Here is a 22,953-nt window from a genome sequence, read left to right on the forward strand (position 1 = left end):
GTAGAGGCAATTGAGTGAGTAGCAAAAACATTAGCAGATTCTGAAATGTGTGCTGAAACAGAGACACGGATGAATAAACAAATTCTTTCAGATGATTTGATCCAATGCTGGCAGCCTGCTCCTTGGATCTACCACTTCTCTACCCACTCCAAACCAGACCTCTCTCCACTGGCCATTCGTTCTTCTAAGTTCCCCCCATGCCTTGGAGTGGACTTCACTCTACCATTTCCTTCTGTCTCTTAGTCTCTAATTTTGAACTGAACACATTCTCTCCTCTCTGTCCTCAGTTTAAGATCCTTACCTGTTTCACCTAAATCTCTGTAAGCCTACGACTCCAATTTCTCTCTGTTGGACTATTCCGGGTCCTGCTCTCCAATGTCCTGATCCCCACACCTGGCCGTGCCATCTTTCATCTCCATCACCACATCCTTCTTGACCCTTATTCTCACCCATCATTACTTATCAGCCCACTTTCTTTACTGCCAGCACCCCAGGCTTGAATCCCTCGTGCATGATCCCTCGCCTCCAGACTCAAATGACTGCATGAAGTGTTGATGTTGACCTACCAAAATGTGTTTGCAGGTAGACCTTTTGAGGTACAAATCCTTAGGCTCAGCAGCTGCTTGAGCCCTTGGGCAGCAGGTTGCAGTTCATACAATTGTACTAGCCCTGAATCCTCCTCATTCTTGCTCTGTGCTTCACCGAGTATGCCCTCTTGCAGTTCATTAACTAAACTTCCAGAATGAAAGCAGCTGTGCTGTTGCTTAGCACTGTTGTGAATGCCACGGTGTTATGTGGTGCTAGGACAAGAGCACACGTTCCCTATGGAGTCTCCATGTCATGGGAACCAATAGGATCATAAAAAGAACATATGTTATCGTGCTGTCAGTAAAACTCCACTTCACACTCCAGTTATGTGGCAAAATGTTATGCTCTGCTGCTGTGAGACACTATGGCCTAGAAATTGGCCTCCTTAGCGCCTCCCGTTATCTGGACACGGCGAAATGAACGACTCCCACTAAATTGGCCGAGAGGTTTGCGGCAGTGGCGATAACACATTGCGCCATGATCCCCTGCGCCTGGAGATCGTGACGTCATTGTCCTGCGCATCGCCCCGGTAGCGCCCCGGACCCGAACTTCGGTTCTGTCCCCTGTAGCATCGCCGGGCGACAACACCCTACAGCTGCAGGAGGCATCGTTCAGGAGGCTGGGCGCTTTGGGGGCACAAGTTAAAAGGGATGTTGGTGCGGTAAGTATAAAATTTGTTGCAATGCACAATTTCAATTTTTTTCTATTTCTCTTCGGCTGCAATCAATCTGCCTGAGACTCTGCTGGAGTGCTTGGGGCTGATTGGGCCGGATCGCGGCTGGCGTCGAGGACCAACTAATGAAGGGAGGGAAGGAGCCTCAGATCTCAACAGCACTGCACGGCCCATTGTGCAGTGCTGCACCATTACCGCCCCGTCTGCATTCTTTAGCGCTCCAGGAAGAACTGGAACCAGGGAATACAGTCTTGGGATAAGGGGTAGGTCATTTAGGACTGAGATGAGGAGAAACTTCTTCACTCAGAGTTGTTAACCTGTGGAATTCCCTACCGCAGAGAGTTGTTGATGCCAGTTCTTTGGATATATTCAAGAGGGAGTTAGATATGACTCTTACGGCTAAAGGTATCAAGGGGTATGGAGAGAAAGCAGGAAAGGGGTACTGAGGTGAATGATCAGCCATGATCTTATTGAATGGTGGTGCAGGCTCAAAGGGCCGAATGGCCTACTCCTGCACCCATTTTCTGTGCTTCCTTCCTGAGCACTAACACCGAATGTTGAGAAAGGTGAGAATCATTCAAAAGTGAGCACCAGGGGCACTCCCAAATTTCTCTCCCAAGTCTGTTTTAATGAATGAGTAGAAGCAGCATTTTTTTTAATTGTTACTAGAACATCTGAAGAGCGGCTTCTGACCTCCCCTCCTCCATTCCCTCCGCTGCCTACAGGTCTCTGTCTTCATAGAAACATAGAAAAATAGGTGCAGGAGGAGGCCATTCGGCCCTTCTAGCCTGCACCGCCATTCAATGAGTTCATGGCTGAACATGCAACTTCAGTACCCCCTTCCTGCTAAAATTGAGGTTCTACCGAGATTTGAACTCGGCTCGCTGGATTCAAAGTCCAGAGTGCTCACCATTACACCATGGAACTAACCACAATGGGATAAAGAGTCTTGAATTTCCTGTGCACCTCCCACATACAGTTGCTGATACCTGTTACGTGCAGTCTTTGTTTCAAGTAGATAAAAAAGAGACACATGATTTAATGAGGAAGATGAGAGAAGATGTGTGTTGCCCAGATGTGCAGACTTACTCCTATCTTGTGGGAATCTGAGCATGCAGCATACAGTAAATTATGTTGGCAGCGTGTTTGCTCTTTTGAACCTTGCTCTATTTCATGGACCACAAGGCAAGGAAACTGGTATGCCAACAATACAGGGTTGACAACAAAGACATGGACATGGCTGTACATTTGGAAAACAGGTGAAAGGTTATCAGAATGCTGGTCATACTCTAAGGTGTAGGATTATTATGATTAATTTTGTTGGTCCCTATGTTTGGGGAAATAACCTTATTACTAGTTACCCTTGAGCAGTGACAACAACAACAGAAACTCATATCAAGATCTCTAAGCATTTTATTAGGTTGTTAAGTGATAATAAGCAACAGATCTAGACAATACTCACAAATGGAATACGGTTCAGAACTCCGGTTGACCACACCACCTGGTCTAGAGGAGGGCCGGGAGTGTATACTGAAATTATTCTTTTGTCTTTGTCCTCTGCCTTTCCTTTATGTTGCCTCTCCTAAAGATAGCACAGTTTATTCTACTTTATACAGTTTTGAGGTAGCCAATGCCATTTTAAGGAGATTTTTTTGTCTTAGCCTTGTGCCTTCTGATTACCATAAGAGGGGATTTTTTTTTGTCTTGCTGATGGCAATGTATTGTTGAAAGTTATGCTATTTCTGTTTCTTGGGTTGTTTGTCCGCAGATAGGAGTCTGTGGTATGTGATTATCTGAAAAGGCTGCTTTTTCCCTTAATCCAAAGTTAGATGGGGCCAAACTAACTATTCCAAAAATTCAGTACAGTGTAAAATTTGGCAAAATGTGATAACACCCAACTTGGGCAATCTTTTGGAGATCTCGATTCTTTGTAAACCTGTTCCAAATTCGATGGGATTGATGCTTCCTACCACCTCCAAACCGGCAACTGTAACACTGCTTTTCACAGCAGGATGCCTCACCAACCGCTGTTCAGGCCAACACTTTATATTTCTGGACTTCGGAGTTGCTTGTTGAAAGGGCACCATTCTACATTTAGTCTTGCTGTAGCCATTTCTCCACTTAAGGTAATCAGCAGTCCTTTAAGAGCTTTTGGTACAAAATAATCCACCCCTTGACCTCATCCACACATGGTGTTGTGCTATAATAATATGTTAATGAACTGACCTCACATTATGGTACAAATTCAGATCCGTGCATTGCAGCTGCAGGTAACTCGCAAATATCAGCGATTATGGTGCCACTGTGCCCATACCGCATTATCACAGCCATAGTTTACTTGAATTTTTAGACAGCATTAGACGCCTTCTGTAAGCTGTTAGGGAAGGTTAAACTCATGGAATAGATGGACAATTTTCTAGATGGATTGAGAAGTGGCTTAGCTATACAAGATAGAGGATAGTGATAATGGAAAATGCTCATACCTGTGAGGCTATCCAATTATTGCATCCCATCCATCTCCAACTCTAGTGACTCCAGCAGGCAACACATGCTTACCTCTTGATCGTCTGTTAGTTGGGCAGGTGCAGGGGGGATTGCAAAGGAGCAGCTAGTAAATATGGCTTATTCCTTTGGTTCGAGATACCCCTCTCCAGGACAGCAAGCTGCAGACAATCGGCATGTCCTGGTAAAAGGCAACAGCTAAGACCAGGAGGAACTCCAGCAGTTTACATAAAAGCGTTGCCCCTTGTATCCCAGATTATGCAGCTGGCAGATAAAGTACATCACCCGTGCCTACCATTGCATAAAGGGTCTCATCTTAGCTAGGCTGCTGGGATTGTGGGTTTGGGCAAGCACAGTCGCAGTGGGGATCACCAAGTGCTTCTTTCAAACAGCTAAAACCACCAGAATTTCAGAGAAAGTTAGCAGGGGATCAATAAATTATAAACGGTCCTATTTTTCATAAACTGGCATAGTTGTACAAGGACAAAATCAGTGCCCCTCCTTAAAAGATTGAAACTAATATTTATGGGGAGGGTTGGCTTACCCAAACTGATCATCATGAAAATCAACAAATCAAACCCAAACTGTAAGGTATGGGGAAACGATACTGGATATTCCAAACGATGCCCACCGATCAAAAAAGGTATGTAGTGACCCAGTGGATCCAACATGTTTATATGTCAGAATCATCCTGGTGTAGTCTATGAACGTCTTTAACCTTCTATCCTGAAACCTTCACAAAACCTTTTAATTTGTGTGGGCACAGCATGACCATAAATATTTAAAAATAAAATTGAGGCAAAACACAAATGGGGTGAAATTTTGCCGCCGCTCTTGAGGGTGGATTTGGAGGCACGGCCGCTGGCAAAATATAAAAGCCTGCTGTTAGCCCACCTCCACGTCAGTTTCCCAAGTGTTGGGTCTGTCTGCATTTTACAGACCCGACACCAAGCAACAGGGAAGCCAGTTGGCATCGTTAAGAACTTGTTAATAGGTACTTAAACAGCATTTTACCAAGTACTTTTTACGAGGTTCCTGGTGCTCGGAGATCACGTCAGGCCAGATTTACTTCACTTGACGCTGTATACCTTGGCTGCCACATGATGCGGCAGGTTGGCACCGCTCCACACCAGCACCATAAAGCATCCCTACAATGCCCAAGCCTTTCCTTTCACACTCATCACCATTGCGGGGGATATCATTATGGCTCACCATTCACTACAACTCACTAAGCAACTTCCAAAGGTGCACACAAATCTGTCCAAAAAGGCAAAGTGTTGAAAATAAAGAGATCAATGTTTGGCCACACATCAACAGAAACTTAACATGACCCAAGTGCCTACCCGTTTGTGTTATTAATTGGTATGTTTGTCAAGCATGAGGCTAAGTGTGAGGGGTGGCTAGTGAGATGGGGATGTGATAATGTAGATAGGTAAGTTGGTGTGAGTAAGGATGTGTAGGAGTAGAGTAGGGAAGGGAGAGTGATGAGGATTTGATGAGTGGCACAGCAGGATGAGGTTGAGTGTAGCTTTGCAGTAACATTTCTTGATCAACTGATATCATTAAAAGGTTTGCACCAGGTCCTCCTGACGACATCCCTACTTGTGGCCTGTGCAATGTGCAGGTGCTGTTGTCCTGGGGAGGTCTCTCCTGCCCATTGGAAGGGAAGAGAACCTCCCTGCGAGCTGTGACTCTCTCTCCATAACCATATGGAGGGTCATGGGAGAGCCTGGGTGCGGCCCTGCACCTCTGTGCACCTCTATCAGTGTTTGCAGCACCTCAGTGTGAAAATCAGTGTGGACATGGTCCCTTTAAGGAAACAGTGTCATCAAAGGATGTCATCAGACCGACTTCCTTTTGATTGGCCGGGAACCTCACCGGGCAGGCTTAACAAGCCCCATCGACAGAAAATTCTTTTCACAGAACGTGATGGAGCAGGGTCACAACCCACCACCTATCCAGGCCGCCCCGGACTCACTACAGTTGGCAAAATCGCGGCCATGGAGTGTGATCATTAGTGACCACCAAGGTGATCAGTTCTGTTGGGTCCTTTTTTCAAGTTTTTATTCAACTGCACAAACACATGTCAGAAGTCATTAATTTTTAATTTTAATTAATTAGACAATGAACTAGTTTCCAATTAAGAATTGTACTTCTTTCGCAGTTCTCTTAAATCACAAGAAGAAAAACTTGTTTTCTGATATCAGCAGCTATCCAGAATCTTCCATGCACACTAATCTTGTCTGTTTGAGGACTGTAACAAATCTATTTCTGTATATTGTTGCTGAAATCATTGTGGAAATAGACACCCGTTTTAATTGGAAACAGTCAGTAACACCGGAGTGTATAAGTCCTTTGTTTGTGTTTCAAATTTGTATAAAGATTAACCCTTTTAGTTTTCACAGAAGGTATGTAGTATATCCAAAATGAACCCAGTTTGCCTACAGAGAGAACGAACCAGAAAAATAGAAGAAAGTAAACTAGAAAAGTGTGGGGGATGGGGGTGAGTGGTGGGAGAGAGAGAATGAATCAAAGCAGAAAAAAGAGAAAAATCAAAAAAAGAGAGCCAATCAGCAAAGGAGAGAAGGAATAAACTAGAAAAGGAGAGAAAAACACAAACTAAAAAAAGACAGTGAACTTGAAAAGAAGTGAGAGTGAGAAAGACAGAGCAAATGAGAAAGAAAAGAATGTGTAAGGAGCAGAGGAGGACAGAGAAACGAAAGCAAGAGACACAGCGGAGAGATAAGGAGATGAGCACAAGAGGAGAAAGATAAACAATGAAGCAGAGCCTTTCTTTAAAGTTCAACTTTCATTGAGAATTCCACACTTTCCAATCCTTTTGCACTCCATTGGCCTCTTGCTGCTCATGAATAATATCCTAATCATTTACAATGTCTTAACTCTTCCCCGCCCCCCACCCTGCCCCCAACAATAGCTCAACGGTCACTGGAAAAATGTCAGTCGATTTGCCCACTGAGACTACAAGCCATGTTACCTTCTTTTGCACCAGACTGATCTTTTGCTGATGCCTAATCTTTTGGTAGTATGACAATCGTAAAGTTTTTCAAAAAGCATTTGGAGCAATTTGATTGGCTCCAATTATGCTGCTTACTATTGGTAGCTGTTGACTGGAAAGTTTTGAAATTGTTGATGGTTTTCATTTGTTTGATTGATGTGTTGATTCTGTACCAGTTCAGGTATAATTTCTTCCTTTTTCGTGAGTAGAAATTTAGGACAATGAGGTGCAATTGTGACACAGACTTTGTGTGATGTCTAAGATGTGGCCTAGGAAGTGTGATTGCTAAAACGAGACATATAGGAAAATGCATGGATTGATACAGTTTTTTTTTATATTACTACTTGCAGCTCTCCCATCATGTTAAGTCAGATGAAATGTATTATAAGGACAAGAGGTTTATACCATGTAATGCACAATATATTCGGTTAAGATGGAACTGTGCGCGTTTAAGGGAACATAGTCACATTTTTGGTGAAGTAAACAGAAGCTCAGGTCACGCAGAGTTTAGTTGTCGTTTGATTAGAGAAGTTTGCAAAATATAAAGTGCTTGTCAGTTTTGGCTCCAGGTCATAAGCACCCAGCATTAAGTAACTGGCTTTTTTTGTTTTTTTTTAAAGATTCTTTTGCATCTGCAGCAAAGTGATGGCTGCAGTGTGATGTCTGCGCACTGAGGTGTCATTTTTAATATATTACTAGAACATCCTATGGTGCTGCTCTTGGTAAGTCAGGAACATTATATCATGTAAAGTGTAGGTGTGTGTCATTTTTAAGTTACACGTTTTGGGGGTCTTTCTGCTGTCTTTTACACAAGATATATCTTCTGGATTTAATGTCACTGATCACTCCCATAGGTGAGTCTTTGCTTCCATGAGCCCAGTGAATGGTTTTATTTGTTTCATTTTTGTCACATCAGCCAGCTCTTACAAGTCCAACAGTCTTCACTACCAGCAATGCGGCACTTATTTGCATTTATTCTTGACATGACAGTACGTCAGCATTTACATTTTAGGTACGACACCAATGTTGAATGACCACGTTGTACTCGTTTAAGGACAATGTCCCATTGCAATAGATGTGCACTGTCATGAGTGTAATATAACTATATGATTGTAATCTGAGCACAATACTCTCATCTGTAAACACTGCGTCTGTTTCCACATGTACACTGATGACAGTCAGCTCTATCTCACTATCACTTCTCTCGACCCCTCCACAGTCTCCAAATTGTCAGACTGCTTGTCCGACATCCAGTTCTGGATGAGAAGAAATTTTCTCCAATTGAATATTGTTTTCGGCCCCCACCACAACCTCCGTTCCCTAGCCACTGACTCCATCCCTCTCCCCAACTTCTATCTGAGGCTGAACCAGACTGTTCGCAACCTTGGTGTCATATTTGACCCGGAAATGAGCTTTCGACCACATATCCACAGCATAACTAAGATCACCTATTTCCACCTCCGTAACATCGCCCATCTCTGCCCTTGCCTCAGCTCATCTGCTGCTGAAGCCCTCATCCATGCCTTTGTTACCTCTGGACTTGACTATTCCAACACACTCCTGGCTGGCCTCTCACATTCTATCCCACATAAACTAGAGGTGATCCAAAATTTGGCTGCCCGTGTCCTAACTTGCACCACAACCCCCCCCCCCCCCCCCCCCTCCCCCTGAGATGTCTGCGCTCCTCTAATTCTGCCCTCTTGAGCATCCCTGATTATAATTGCTCAACCATTGGCAGCCGTGCCTTCTGTTGCATAGGCCCCAAGCTCTGGAACTCCCTGCCTAAACCTCTCCGCCTCTCTACTTCTCTTTCCTCCTTCAAGACGCTCCTTAAACCATACCTCTTTGACCAAGCTTTTGGTCACCTGCGCTAATTTCCACTTATTCGGCTTGGTGTCAAAATTTTATCGCATGATACTACTGTGAAGCACCTTGGGACGTTTGACTAACTTAAAGGTGCTTTATAAATACAAGTTGTTGTTGTTGTTGTAAATACAGTCCTATCTAAGTAAGGCTGTAGCTTCTGCGCTACCGATCCTTTTTAAACATCCTTTTTCAATTGCTAAGAGAGCTATTTTCCATGGCAATATTGCAAGGGTAGAAAATTGAATGAAACACTGGTTACCGAAGAAGCAGAGAGTAAAAATTCTGGGGAATTTTTCCAGAGTAGTTGGAAGTGGGTTTCCGTGTCCCACAGTTCTGGGACCGCTTCTGTTCACTATGTACATTAATAATTTGGAGAGAGAGCTAGAAGGGAGCGTTGTCTAAATTTTCAAATAAGAGACCAAGGGCTGGATTTTTGGGTCTTCTGCGCTCCGCTTTTCGCCCGGAACGACAGCAATGGCAGCGGCGAGGTGCTTTGGCTGGGCGGTCAGCCTCCAGCGCCCCGCAGCGATCCTCGGGTCTGGTTTAGCGGTGGCGCTGAGCAGCACCTCCCGGAAGAGCTGCGCCCGGTGTGCAACGCCCCTGGTTGCGACATCGGCGCGAGTTTGAACTTCAGCCCGACCCGTCCACCGCAAAGCGCGCCTCGCACTCACTACCTGGAAAATCAGGTGGTCCAATGATCCTGACAGCGAAGAGGTAAGTAATGGACTCCTAAGGTAAGTGTGATTGTTTTTCCTTTTAAATGTTTTTTCCAATTTGTGTTGTGGTGGCATAGGCAATGTTTTTTGGGAATATTTTTATGGGATTTTTTTAGTTTCCCCCCCCCCCTCCCCACCCATCCTCGGGCATCTCTTGGAGCACTCCTAACCCTGCTCTTTAGCTTGTGAGTTTCCCATCCCAACGCTCTAAGAGAGGTGTACAACGCCTCCCTTAGTGCTGCGCCCCCTGACTCAGGGCCCAGTTGCCAAAAGTTACTTACTGAGGCACAAACTATTCCCGGGCGCTAATTTTCCCGCCCCGCCGCCATTATCACTCCAAAAACATCAAAGCCAAAAATCCGGCCCATAGTAAATAGAGGAATATGGGGGTTCAGGTTCACCAGATATTAAGAACAGCACTGCAAGTAGAATAAGGCCATAAAAAATCTAATGGCATACTGGGTTTTATGGCAAGAGTATAGAATATAAAGTTCAAGGTGTAAAGTGAATCTATATAATACCTTGGTAAGGCCACATTTAGAGTACTGTGTACAGTTTTGGGCTACAGAATGTAGAAAGAATGTTGAGCCAGTAGAGCGGCTACAGCACAGATTGACTTGGATGGTGCCTGATGTGGGAAATAGAAATATGAAAATAGACTTAAAAATTTGGAGCTACTTTCATTGGAACAGGGTGGTTTACAGAGTGATTTGTGGGAGATAATTTTTTTAAATTTTAAGTGGTGCAGGATAGATAGAAACAGATTGTTTCTGGTGGTTGAGCGGTCTAGAATGAGGAGACTTAGATAAAAAATTAGGACTGAAAACAGGAGAACTATTTTTACACAGCAGTTGTGAGGCTGTGAAATGCACAACCTGACTTTGTGATTGAAACAGAGAGCATGTCAACATATAAGAATAGGTTAGAGGGCTGGTTGAAGGAAAGGGAGATAAAGGTATATGGGAGTGGGGTGACACATGGTATTAAAGCTACCTGACCCCTTTACATGGGCCAAATGAACAATTTGTGATGCAATTTCTATGTTATTCCATGTAATCTACGTAGAACTGCATGATCTTGTCTTCCTTGGGGACAAATTTCACCTACAATGTCCACAGGCTCTGAAATGGTTGTATTACTCCTTGGTCCAACATATACTGTACTTCTTTAACTACGTCCTCCATCACACAGGGTATGTATGCTAATGCACAGCATTCAAAATACCTGTGTTTACCTTGTGCATAAGCTGCTTTGCCCAAGAACGGTGATCGAAACCCTAGCAATGTTTTCCTAGTTTTCTGTTTCTGTATGGGAGACAACTGAGCTGATAGTGATCTTGTATACTGAAGAATCCTTTTTACGTGCAGACAAGAGGTCTATAATCCTACCTTGCTTGGTTTTCCTCCTGCCATTTGCCTACTACTAGGCATTTCCTCAGCATATCCTCTGATCTGTATGGTAGAAAAACATAGGGCTGCATTCAGGTCATTGAAGCTCCACATAAGTGTACACTGCAGCAACTTCCCATTATAATGAATCCAAACAAGACAATATCACATAAATTCGAGCCCAAGGTGTCTGTAAAATAAATTAGAACATAACTACAAGAACCCAGAGTTCTCGGTAAATGAATTGATGATGCTCAGAAAGCAGGATTCTTTTGTAGCAAACCCTGGTTAACATCAGCCCGGAATCCAAAAGCTGTGGGTGGCCTTACGCTAGCCCTTCAGTTAGCAATCTGATCCTCTGTTGCCATTTCTACTTGTTCCTTGTCACTTATGCTTTAACTAGTGTGCCCCCCCACCACCCCCCCCCCCCCTCAATCTCTATGTCTAATGCCCCTAAGAAGGAAACAATTGTATTAAGTGCTTACCACAGGCAGTGTAAGTGTTGCTGGATATTGTGAAGTGATATGCTCAGCATCTTCAGGGGTTGTGTCTGCCTGGTCCTCAGGGACACCAGTGGACACACCAGAACAAGAAGTATTACGGTGGTATGAGTAACACACCTCAATACATGGCAGGCCCTGACGTTGTGGAGCATGCTAAGTTTGTAAATAACAGAGCGCCTGAGTGTATGTGCGACTAGAAAGAGGAAAGATAGACTTTCAGCTGTGTAATACCCTCCTGCATAACCCTTTCCAATAGGTCGACCAATTTTAGAGCACTATTTCGTCAAGGTGGGTTCGGAGCTTGAGATTGTGGAATCTGTTCTTCACCTCTTGATTTTATTATGTTCTTTTTAGTAACCTCTGCTGGCTCTTTGAAGGAGCTGTCCATTTCGTCCTGCTCCCCTGTCTTTTTCCCATACCATTTTAAAATGTTATTTTTCAATATTTATCCGCTTCCTTTTTTAAAAGCTATTAGCCCTTCTGCTTCCACCAATATCATGAGGGCATTTAGAGACAACCACACTGGAATCACATGCAGTCCAGGTCAAGTAAGGGTGGCAAGTTTCCATTCTTGAAGGACATTAGTGAACCAGTTGAGGTTTTACAACAATCTGGCTAGCCCAACAAAATTAACCAGGATTTTTTGGATTCACTATTACAACTTGCCTTGATGGGATTCAAACTCATGACCTCTGGGTTGTCCAGTATTATAACCACTAGACTACTGTACCTCACATTGGAGAACTGGGACCATGTTATCGAACCTATAGGGAAAGAGACTAAAATAGCCAAAGAGAGAAATAGATGCAGAGAGAGAGAAGAGAATTCTAGAGATGAAGGCAAAGGGACAGTTGTAGGAAAAGAGAGGTACAAATTATTTTCTATTTTTTGTCTGAGTAAAATCACAGGAGATCAACCAAATTGACAAAACATTGTGCATTATATAAGATGATGTTTCTATTATAAAACAATACATGCTCTGACTTCCTGTGAGCAACTCCATGGTAATGTAGGATGGAGATTTACTCCTCAGTCCTTGATTTTCCAGTTTCACTTTAATGGGGAGCAAATTGCAGGCTGGCAAATGCAGAATTGGAAAATCCCAGCCATAGTTTTGTTTAAAGCAGGAATAATTGTATACAACCAGTCTCTACCCAATGGAAATGTACACTACTGATTAGAAAATGCGCTTAACATTTCATTTAAATTATGTTTAAGGAGTTAATGTTATTTAGTGTTTGGTTTATAGGATCTTATATGCAGCATAAATATCTCCATTTTATCTGGCCACAATTTTATATTCACTCGCAATTACTTGGAAAGTATTTTTTAAATTTTACTTTACGACTTTTGAGTTTTATGAAAGCAGAGTTCACAGACTGTTATAGCAGCATACTGAGAAGCTTTGCCATGTTCCAATTGTTTAAAACAAGTAAACTACCATCCATTTGTGTAATCATGTTATTAATGACTTGCCTTTAAATGAGTTTTATTAACAAAAATAATTACATTGCTCTACTTGCAAAAGATAATGGGGTAGATTTTGACTTTATGCAACAGTGTAAAATCGGTGATAGTGAGTCGGCGGCCTATTTTACATCTCTCCCCATTTTTATTTCCATTGAAGTGAGTTGAAATTATAATCAGGAGAGATAAAACATGCTGTCGACTCGCTATCCCCCATTTTACACGATCACACAAAGTTTAAAATCTACCCCAGTGAATCTAATTCTAGCTTGGCCCAAGAACCCAGGGTTCAGTAGGTGTAAACTGCAAAGGCTGTGTGGCTGTCTGTTAAGTTTTCAGGTTATTTTACTGCCTGTGGCTTCGTTTTAAAATGTCAATATTTAGCCATGGGCGGAAGGTATTGACTCTTTGACAGTTCCTTTGTTGAGATAAACCAATTTCCAAAGCAACTGGCGCCATTCAATTTGAGGAAACGTTATGTCAACATAAATATATAAACCATGCCAAAATGAAAGAAAGTAAGCTCTCCTGGGTGGAAGTTTCCAAACCACCCAGTCTGGCACAGAAAATCAAACTTTGGCAAGTGTTGTACACTCAATAATATGAGATGTTAGTCAATCTACAGCAAACTTCCAATAGTGAAGCAATTATAAATCTTTCAACATATTCCCTATAAAATGAGAGCAATTACAATTTAAAATGGAAAAGGAAGTACGTTATCACTTAGCTTGATTTTCTCCTTACTTTTTGAATTTTACATTCTAATATTGTTGCTTTTTCTTTCTCTGCTTTATCTAGGATTGTCCAGCAGGGTCTCAGGATTTCAGAGAAAAGCAGTGTGCAGATTTTGATAACATAGCATTTCGTGGGAAGTATTACAGCTGGGAACCATACAATGGAGGTAAGACCAGTGTCAAAGTGAAAGAATATCAAAATCATGACTTGCTTTCTGCAGCAATGGGCAGGTGATTGACTGATCTGACGCATGCCCTAATGTTGTCTGAAAGGAGCCTGTGAAGTAATATTCAGTGTCACTGGTTATTCACTGACACTAGCAGTGCAGTTAATCTAGGCTCCTGGTCCAGAGAAAGTGACTTGCATAACGCACATCCTTCTGAGGGATTGGGATCTTGACATGTTCAAACAGGAGCACCTGGATTGACAGACATGATGATGTGGGTATCTTTTTGCAGTTGCTAACTGCCTCAATTCTTTTTCATGTTCTTCCTGCTCAAAACAGAGATAAAGGAGAATGCCACAAGGAGAGGGCATTGTAAGCGTGGGGCAATTGAGACAGATTCCAAAAATCAAGGTTTCAACCCCCTAGAGGAATATTCCAGCTTTTCCGAAATTTCAGGTGAACAAAGCCGCAGATCAAATTATTTGAAAATAAATGATTGGCTGAACTCTGAACTTTTCCAAAATGGCCACTTGTGGCACTTCTGGTTTTCTAGCACCACTACCCACCTGCAATGTCACTTTTGTAGTGGTGTTACATAGAAACATAGAAAAAATAGATGCAGGAGTAGGCCATTCGGCCCTTCGAGCCTGCACCACCATTCAATAAGATCATGGCTGATCATTCACCTCAGTACCCCTTTCCTGCTTTCTCTCCATACCCCTTGATCCCTTTAGCCATAAGGGTCATATCTAACTCCCTCCTTGAATATATACAATGAACTGGCATCAACAACTCTCTGTAGTAGGGAATTCCATAGGTTAACAACTCTGAGTGAAGAAGTTTCTCCTCTATCTCAGTCCTAAATGGCTTACCCCTTATCCTTAGACTATGTCCCCTGGTTCTGGACTTCCCCAACATCGGGAACATGCTTCCTGCATCTAACCTGTCCAGTCCAGTCAGAATTTTATATGTTTCTATGAGATCCCCTCTCATCCTTCTAAACTCCAGTGAATACAGGCCCAGTCAATCCAGTCTCTCATGTCAGTCCTGCCATCCCGGGAATCAGTCTGGTGAACCTTCGCTGCACTCCCTCAATAGCAAGAACGTCCTTCCTCAGATTAGGAGACTAAAACTGAACACAATATTCAAGGTGAGGCCTCACTAAGGCCCTGTACAACTGCAGTAAGACTTCCTTGCTCCTATACTCAAATCCCCTAGCTATGAAGGCCAACATACCATTTGCCGCCTTCACTGCCTGCTGTACCCGCATGCCAACTTTAATGACTGATGTACCATGACACCCAGGTCTCATCGCACCTCCCCTTTTCCTAATCTGCTGCCATTCAGATAATATTCTGCCTTCGTGTTGCTTTTTAAGAGGCAGGGCCCAGGTTGTGGGAGTTTTGAAAATTCAGTATTTCACACTCATATTTTATTTACGTACCAAGGTGGACATTCATTAAGCGCTGAGAGCTGCAGATATTGGAGGGAGAGGAAAATGACAACAACCTACAGACCCAACAGAGAATTCGGCCAAAGGCTTCTCTGTCACATTTTTCTCAGTTTACCATCCTGAAATTCTCAATCATGCAGCCACCTTTCAAAAGAGCCTGCAGTTTAAAAAAATAAATAAACATTTTGGAATGTGGGCAGTGCATTATTGCCCATCATTAGTTGCCATAGGAATGTGGTGCTGGGCCCCTTAGTTTGGGATATCTGAGTGATTTGCTACGCCACTTGAAAGGACAGTTATGAGTCAACCATATCGGTGTGGGACTGGAGTCATATATAGGCCAGTTCAGATTAAAATGGCAGGTTTCCTTCGTTATAGGGCATTAGTGAACCAGCTGGGTTTTATTTATGACAATTCAAGAGCTTTATAGAATCATAGAAATGTACAGCATGGAAGGAGGCCATTTCAGCCCATCGTGTCCATGCCAGCCGACCGAGAGCTATCCAGCTAATCCCACTTCCCAGCTCTTAGTCCATAGCCCTGTAGGTTACGGCACTTTAAGTGCACATCCAAGTATCTCTTAAATGTGGTGAGGGTTCCTGTCTCTACCACCTTTTCAGGCGGTGAGTTCCAGACCGCCCCCACCCTCTAGGTGAAGACATTTCCCCTCATACCTCCTCTAAACCTCCCCCCAATTTCTTCAAATCTATGCGCCCTGATTGTTGACCCCTCTGCCAAGGGAAACAGGTCCTGCCTATCCCCTCTATCCAGGCCCCTCATAATTTTATACTCCTCTTGGCCTCCTCTGTTCCAAAGACAATAGACCCAGCATCTCCAATCTTTCCTCATAGCCAAAATTCTCCAGTCCAGGCAACATTCTTGCACCCTGTAATGTGGTGACCAGAACTGCACACAGTACTCCAGCTGAGGCCTAACCAGTGTTTTATACAGTTCAAGCATAACCTCCTTGCTGTTGTATTCCATGCCTCGACTAATAAAGACAAGTATTCCATATGCCTTCTTAACCACTTTATCTACCTGGCTTGCTACCTTCAGGGATCTGTGGACCTGCACTCCAAGGTCCCTTTGTTCCTCTACACTTTTCAATGTCGTACTATTTAATGTGTATTCCTTTGCCTTGTTAGACCTCCCCAAATGCATTACCTCACACTTCTCCGGATTGAATTCCATTTACCAATGTTCTGCCCACCTGACCAGTACATTAATAACTTCCTGCAGTCCGCAGCTTTCTTCATTATCAGCCACACATAGTTACTTTTTACTGATACCAGATTTTCCAGATTAAAAAAAAATGAATTCAAATTCTCAAACTGCCATGGTGAGATTTTAACTTAGATTCTCTGCATCAATACTCCAGGCTCCTGAATTATTAGTCTATTAGCATAACCACTACATTACTGCACCCCATATTCAGCTCCAAAAGTGAACAAATGGATTCCAGCGCTAATGGCCCCTTCCAAAGTGGATTTTTTAACGGTGTGGTTGTCTTAATTTGAGCGTTATCACCATTGAGAAATTCAGCATGCAGGCAAGGGTTTCTAATGAGCCAGCTGCTCCCTGGCCTTTTTAAAGGTCAGAGTTTGCAGCAAGGCCCTGAGGGGGAAAGGAGGTTGGAAGGATGGCTAGTGTAAGAGGTGCAAGGAGAGCCAACAGGTTCACTGATATGAAGCTGGAGACACTGATGGGCGGTGTGGAGGGCAGAAGAAGAATACGGTTTCCTGACATGGGGAGACCTGGCAGACAGGCAGTACATAATGCATGGAGGGAGATTGCAGGGGAGGTGTCGGGCACCTCCATATATGTGAGGACGCACCCTCCCCAGAGGGTACTGGCCAGTCTGCACCCGGCCCTTCCAGGGTGGCGATGGGTCGACGCCTCCAAGCTCTGGGGTGACAGGGATCCCCCTCCTCCTCCTGCACTACCTCCTCCTCCTCAGGTGGTACTGCTGGCTCGACCTCCAGCGGCTGTCCCCTCACGATGGCCAGGTTGTGCAGCATGCAGCAAACCATGACGATTATGGCGACGCATTGAGGAGAGTACTGCAAGGTGCTACCAGAGCAGTGCAGGCACCAGAACCTCTGCTTAAGGATGCCTATGCACTGCTCAATGATGCACCTGGTGGCACAATGAGCGTCATTGTATGCATGCTCTGGCACTGTCCTGGGGTTCCGCAGTGGAGCGAGCAGCCAAGTGGACAGGGGATATCCCTTGAACCCAAGCAGCCAACCGCAATCCTGATTCAGGCCGGTGAAGATGACGGGCACACTGGTCTAGCGCAGAATGAACGAATCATGGCTGCTGCCTCCCTTGCCCGCTGCCTGTCTGCATGGTGCTGACGGCGATGCCTTCTCCTGCGTACCGCCCTGCTGAGCAAGTGTACCAGGTGTCTCCCTCCCAACACTCCTCCCATCCTCAGGGTGAACCCTGCCAAGCAGGTTTCTGCTGCTCCAGTAAAGAGTCAGACCTGAAAGTTGTACAAAAGTACAGGGGTATGTGAAAACCTCTGAACAGCACTCAGCAGGTTTAATGGAGCCAAAACAATTAAATTATATGAAAAGATAAATACTGCGGATGCTGGAAAATGAAATAAAAACAACAATAAGTAATAAAACTATGTACCTACCAAAGGACTCCAGCAGTGTCGTGTTCGAGCACCGCATTGAAAACCTTGCGGGGGCACTGCCGGGAAAAGTCCTACCTTTTCCTCGGTGAATTTCGCTGTCCTGGTGGTTTTCCAGCGGCCCGCACGCTGCTTCCCTCTCCGCTGGAAACCTTCCTTTACAGCGGCTTCACCGCGGCGTTTCCGGCAGAAGTGAACACCACTCAAATCCTCTCCGAGCTGAATATGGGTTGGGGAGGGAAAAGTACCTGACTGCGGCGGCCGATCGATTTTTTTTTTTTCCCGATCGACCGCCCATACTCCGCGGTTACCGTCCCTTCGGGGACAGTGAATTTCAGGCCCCTGTTTTCTGGATTATTTGTCCAGACCTCTGCATTACTAGTCTAGTAACATAACTACTACACTTGCATTCCCCAAATTCCTTTTCTAAATTTGTGGAAGGAATTCAGCCACACTGATTTTCTTCTCTTTATTTTCTGCGTGTTAAATGAATCCAGTTTCTTGTTTTAAATATAGGTGGTGTGAAGTCCTGTGCTCTGAACTGTCTGGCCGTGGGCTTCAATTTCTACACCGAGCGTGCTGCAGCTGTAGTGGATGGTACCTTGTGTCGGATGGACTCACTTGATATATGTGTCAATGGCGAATGTAAGGTATGATATGAGCCTGCATCTCGGACACATGCCAACATTTAACAAGATATTTACTTTAGTCTAAATTAGTTTACGTTTATTTAAACCACTACCCCACTGAATACTAAATTTCTGTGGAGCATTTAATTTTATGAAGTGAAGTTTTGTTAAACAAATTTGCTATTAAGTTAAATGAACAATAAAAGACGATGCTGCTGCATACTTACTTACTTTTCAGACAATTAAGTGTCAGGTAAGTGAAATGGGATTTAGAAAAAAAAATTGAACTGACATTTTAGAAAAATTGTTTCTAATATATACTCTCAGCTTTTGTTCTTGATTAATTCTTTGTCATGCGTTGAAAGCAAAACTTGAATACAAATAAAGGGCTTTCAAAAAGGGGCGTAATGTGACAAAAGTTATGTGTAATGTTGCTAGCTGACATTTTAAAAACGCAATCACTGTTCAAAGAGAGTTTAGCAGCCAGCTTAAACCAGAAGCCTTGAATCAAGCCTGTCCCAACACAATGTGCACAGGTTTGTTGACTTGGTCTCCCTGGTAACAAGCTTGAGAAGGACACACAGGCTGGGATTTTCCTCTTCGGGCAGAGTTTCAGTGGAGTGGGACTTGTGCCTGTCCCTTCAAATCCAACCCAACCCTAATCTATTTCCCTGGGTTGAGGTTCATTCCATACGGGTGACAGGCCTCTGGCGGGAGTCCTGTTTTTAAAAGGGAGTCCACCAGTGCAGAGATAAATATCATCAGTGCTGCAGCAAGGATGTTGCAGCAGTAGCAGAAGAATTAGCGATAGAGATCATGGGGGCACAAGCCCCTGAAGATTGGAACCACAGTCTACTGAAGGCGTTGGCCAAGACTGGGCCCTTCAACAGGTAAGTATTTGGGGCCAGGTTGGAGGAGGACAACATTCACTACAAGGTCCACTCCCTCCTGTTACTGCCACCTTCCAGATGGGTCCTGGGAGCGGCAGTAAGTGGAGTGAGGGGGGGGGGGGGGGCGGAGGGGAAGAGGTGGTGGGGAACCCTTATTCTCTGCCACAATTCCATCCAAAATCAGGTGGCATAGTGGAGGAGAAACTCTGCCACAATTTTCATGTGTGTGTGTGTGTGTGTATGTGTATATATATATATATATATATATTAATATAACTAAAAATTCATTACATTAGTGCACGGGCGTGGCGATAGCGGTGCGGTGACGGCGATTTTAGCGCCACCCGGGAAATTCATTAGGCTTCTGGCGGTGGCACTAAGAAGGAGCGCTGGACCCTGCAGCGCCACGGAGATCGTGACGTCAATGAGTGGGCAACGTCACTTTAGCGCCCCGGACGCAAACTTCAGTTGGTTCTCCTCACTTACCGGCTGGTGGAAGGCTGTTCAGTCTGCAATACAGAAACTGCAGATGGTCTAGCAGGACACCTTCGACCAGTTCTGAGTCTGGAAGGCCCGGCTACAGATTGCACCAGCTCAGCATGGATGGCAGCAGTCTTGGATGGCTGGGGTGCGCGCAGTGGCAGGTGCAATGGTGAAGTGGAAGTGGTAGGAGCCAAAATGCTGTCGTCCTGAGCGAGGACAGCACCTTCCAATTTGACCGACACACTGCCACTCCCCCAGGGCAGAGCCTCAGCATCCGGAGCAATCTGCTGGCCTGCATCAGCACCGTGAGATCCCCGTTGGACTGGGGGGAACCCAGAGAAGATGGCAGCAGTCAGCGCTTGAGTAGCATCAATATCAGTCTGCATGAGAGCAGACTGAGTTTGCATGCCACCAAGCACTGACTCCATTACAGCACGAAGTCGTTGTGTTGCTTCGGCCTGTGCTGCAATAGCCCATGACAAGCACTTTGAGATCTGGGTCTCCACGGTTTTTCTGCGAGTGTAGCATCCTTTGCAAAATGCTTGAGGCGCACTCCTCCAAGCTCATAGCAAATGCATTCATGCTCTCGGGCAGCCTTGCCATTGCACCCAGAAGCTCGCTGTCTATCACCATTGACCTTCTGGCCTCCACATCAAGGTCCTCATCTGAATCCTGTTGAGCAGAACACGCACGCGAACTCTCCCTCCGGGGAGATGGCCCCCGAGCTTCCCTTTCCCCTTTAATTTGATGCATGCCGCTGGGTCCCAGGGCTTCACCCTCATCAGACCTCTCCAACATGACGCCCTCCAGTGACATCGTCACTCCAATGTCCAAGCCAGCTAGTTGTGGAGACCCTGGCAGTGATGCTGTCTTGTCTCCTTCCTCCTCCTCTCCCTTATCTCTGCCACTGGGAGGCTGAGGCACAGGCTCCTGTGCTAGTGGCTGATTATCTGAAAGAATAAAGGCACAAGAGTGTGGGTAAGTTGAGGGGAGGGTGGCAGGGAGGGAGCAAGGAGTGGAGACCGTATACTTAGATGGAAAGTGGGAAAGGCTTCCGGTGTGAGGGGGAAATGGTATGAGGAAAGAGGGGAGAGGTGATAAAAATACCGTTATTGTCCCCAGGGTAGTCGGCCTCTCCCACTGCTGCTGCGCCCATGACTTGTGGCCCAATTATCACAGCCACTCACTCTTTCAGGTCAGTAAGGGGTGTGAAGCCAACCTAACCTTATCCTGCCCATGGCTGCTCATGCCTGTTATGAGCAAGCTTGGCCTGCAAGAACAAAGAAAGCGTGTGAGTGAGTGTGCAGCTGTGTGTTTGTCCGATGTGCCTACCTTAGTTGGATAGCTGATAATGTATGCAAGGCATGAGATGTAGATGTCACTTTCATTGAGTGGGCAGAGTTGGTGAGTGAGGGCTGGGATGTGGCGGTTCATACAGTGTGTGCCCACAGTGAGGTTGACATTGTGGCACGTGGAGGTTTTTGAGGAATGTACTCACCCTGACCACCCGAGTGAGGTTGTTAAATTTCTTGAGGCATTGGGTGGCACTTTTGCCCACCACGCTTCTAGCAGACACTTGCTGCGCCACCTCCCTCCAAAGGCATCTAAAAACATTGGGCAGTCTCTCCACCGCCTTCACCAGAGCCTCCAGGACGCCCTCACCGAAACAGTGAGCTCTCTGGCAAGGCCTCTCGCTGCCATTATCCTCCTTCACCGACAGGCTGCAATGATGATATTGAGGCTGCACAGCATCATTGAACCTCCCCTTTAAGAACCAGAAGGTGCCAGTATGTCTAACGACTCTCTAAATTAGTGCACCGGAACTTGATTAGCGCTTTGACGTTAGGACCCCGTTTATCGACTGTATTGCCCTAAGAGAAGTGTGCTCCACGATATCGTGCTCCACTTCCTGCTTGGGACGCTAATACTGAAGCTCACGGTCACTGGCGCTAATTATCGCCTGGCACTAAAATTGCCGACCAGGCAATGTTATCGCCTCAAAATGATCAATAACTAATTTTTAGCCAATTATATATAGTTTGATTCACAGTTTCTCTTTGAATCTGTGAACTCAAACATTAAAAGTTCATGATGTAAGTCTTATCGCAGGATATAAAATACAATTTTATTTGAATTAGGGCAATTGGAAGGTTGTACTAAAATGGGCATTGAGTTGTTCGAAAACTTCAGAAGGGATTGGTTAAAATATCTGAATGTAACAAAGGTATTATGTAAGGCTTTTGTTTTAACAGACTAATCTGGCATTTTGCTCGCTCTTCCCATATAGCATGTGGGCTGTGATCATACTTTGGGTTCGGACGTAAAGGAGGATCGCTGCCGAGTCTGTGGTGGTGACGGGAACACTTGTGAAACCATAGAAGGAATTTTTAATGGCTCAAATCCTCAGGGGGGTAAGAGAAATCTGATTAAATATTGTATCCACTGCCTACAGACATAACCAAAAAAAATGTATGTGCACAAATCGTTGAAGGTGGCAGGGCAGGTTGAGAAAGCGGTTTAAAAAAGCTCACAGGAACCTGGGCTTCATAAATAGAGGCATAGAATACAAGAGCAAGGATGTTATGATGAACCTGTATAAAACACTGGTTCGGCCTCAAGTGGAGTATTGTGTCCGATTCTGGGCATCACACTTTAGGAAGGATTTGAAGGCATTTGAGAGGGTGCAGTTAAGATTTACGAGAACGGTTCCAGGGATGAGGAACTTCAGTTATGTGGATAGACTAGAGAAGCTGGGATGGTTCTCCTTGGAGCAGATGAGTTTGAGAGATCTGATGGAGGTGTTCAAAATCATGATGGGTCTAGACAGAGTAAATAGAGAGAAACTGTTCCTATTGGTGGAAGGGTTGAGAACCAGAGGACACAGATTTAAGCTGATTGGCAAAAGAACCAAAGGACATGAGGAAAGAAATGTTACGCAGCGAGTGGTTAGGATCTGGAATGCACTGCCTGAAAGGGTGGTGGAGGCAGACTCAATCATGGCTTTCAAAAGGGAATTGGATAAGTATCTGAAGGAAAACAATTTATAGGGCTATGAGGAAAGGGCAGGGGAGTGGGACTAGCTGAACTGCACTTGCAGAGAGCTGGCATGGGCTCAACCGGCCAAATGGCTTCCTTCTGTGCTATAACCATTCTGCGATTTTATTCTATTGTTAGCTGTGGCTCAGTGGGTAGCACACTCGCCTCTGAGTCAGAAAGATGTGGGTTCAAGTCCCACTC

At 44.8% G+C, this 22,953-nt stretch overlaps 1 protein-coding gene and 1 non-coding gene across 2 annotated transcripts in view; one reads left to right on the forward strand and one right to left on the reverse strand.

Moving 5' to 3' along the window:
- Positions 1-22,953, forward strand: part of LOC139229187 (A disintegrin and metalloproteinase with thrombospondin motifs 6-like) — a 175,725-nt gene that overhangs the window by 109,610 nt on the left and 43,162 nt on the right. The window contains exons 14-16 of the mRNA XM_070860839.1: positions 13,518-13,620; positions 18,231-18,364; positions 22,004-22,127. Of these exons, the coding sequence (XP_070716940.1) occupies positions 13,518-13,620; positions 18,231-18,364; positions 22,004-22,127 (361 nt within the window). The remainder of the gene's footprint in view (positions 1-13,517; positions 13,621-18,230; positions 18,365-22,003; positions 22,128-22,953) is intronic.
- Positions 2,117-2,188, reverse strand: trnaq-uug (transfer RNA glutamine (anticodon UUG)). Its single transcript has one exon. It is a non-coding gene; the product is annotated as a tRNA-Gln (tRNA).

Source organism: Pristiophorus japonicus, chromosome 18 (assembly GCF_044704955.1).
Source record: "Pristiophorus japonicus isolate sPriJap1 chromosome 18, sPriJap1.hap1, whole genome shotgun sequence".
In the NCBI taxonomy this organism is placed as follows: domain Eukaryota; kingdom Metazoa; phylum Chordata; class Chondrichthyes; family Pristiophoridae; genus Pristiophorus; species Pristiophorus japonicus.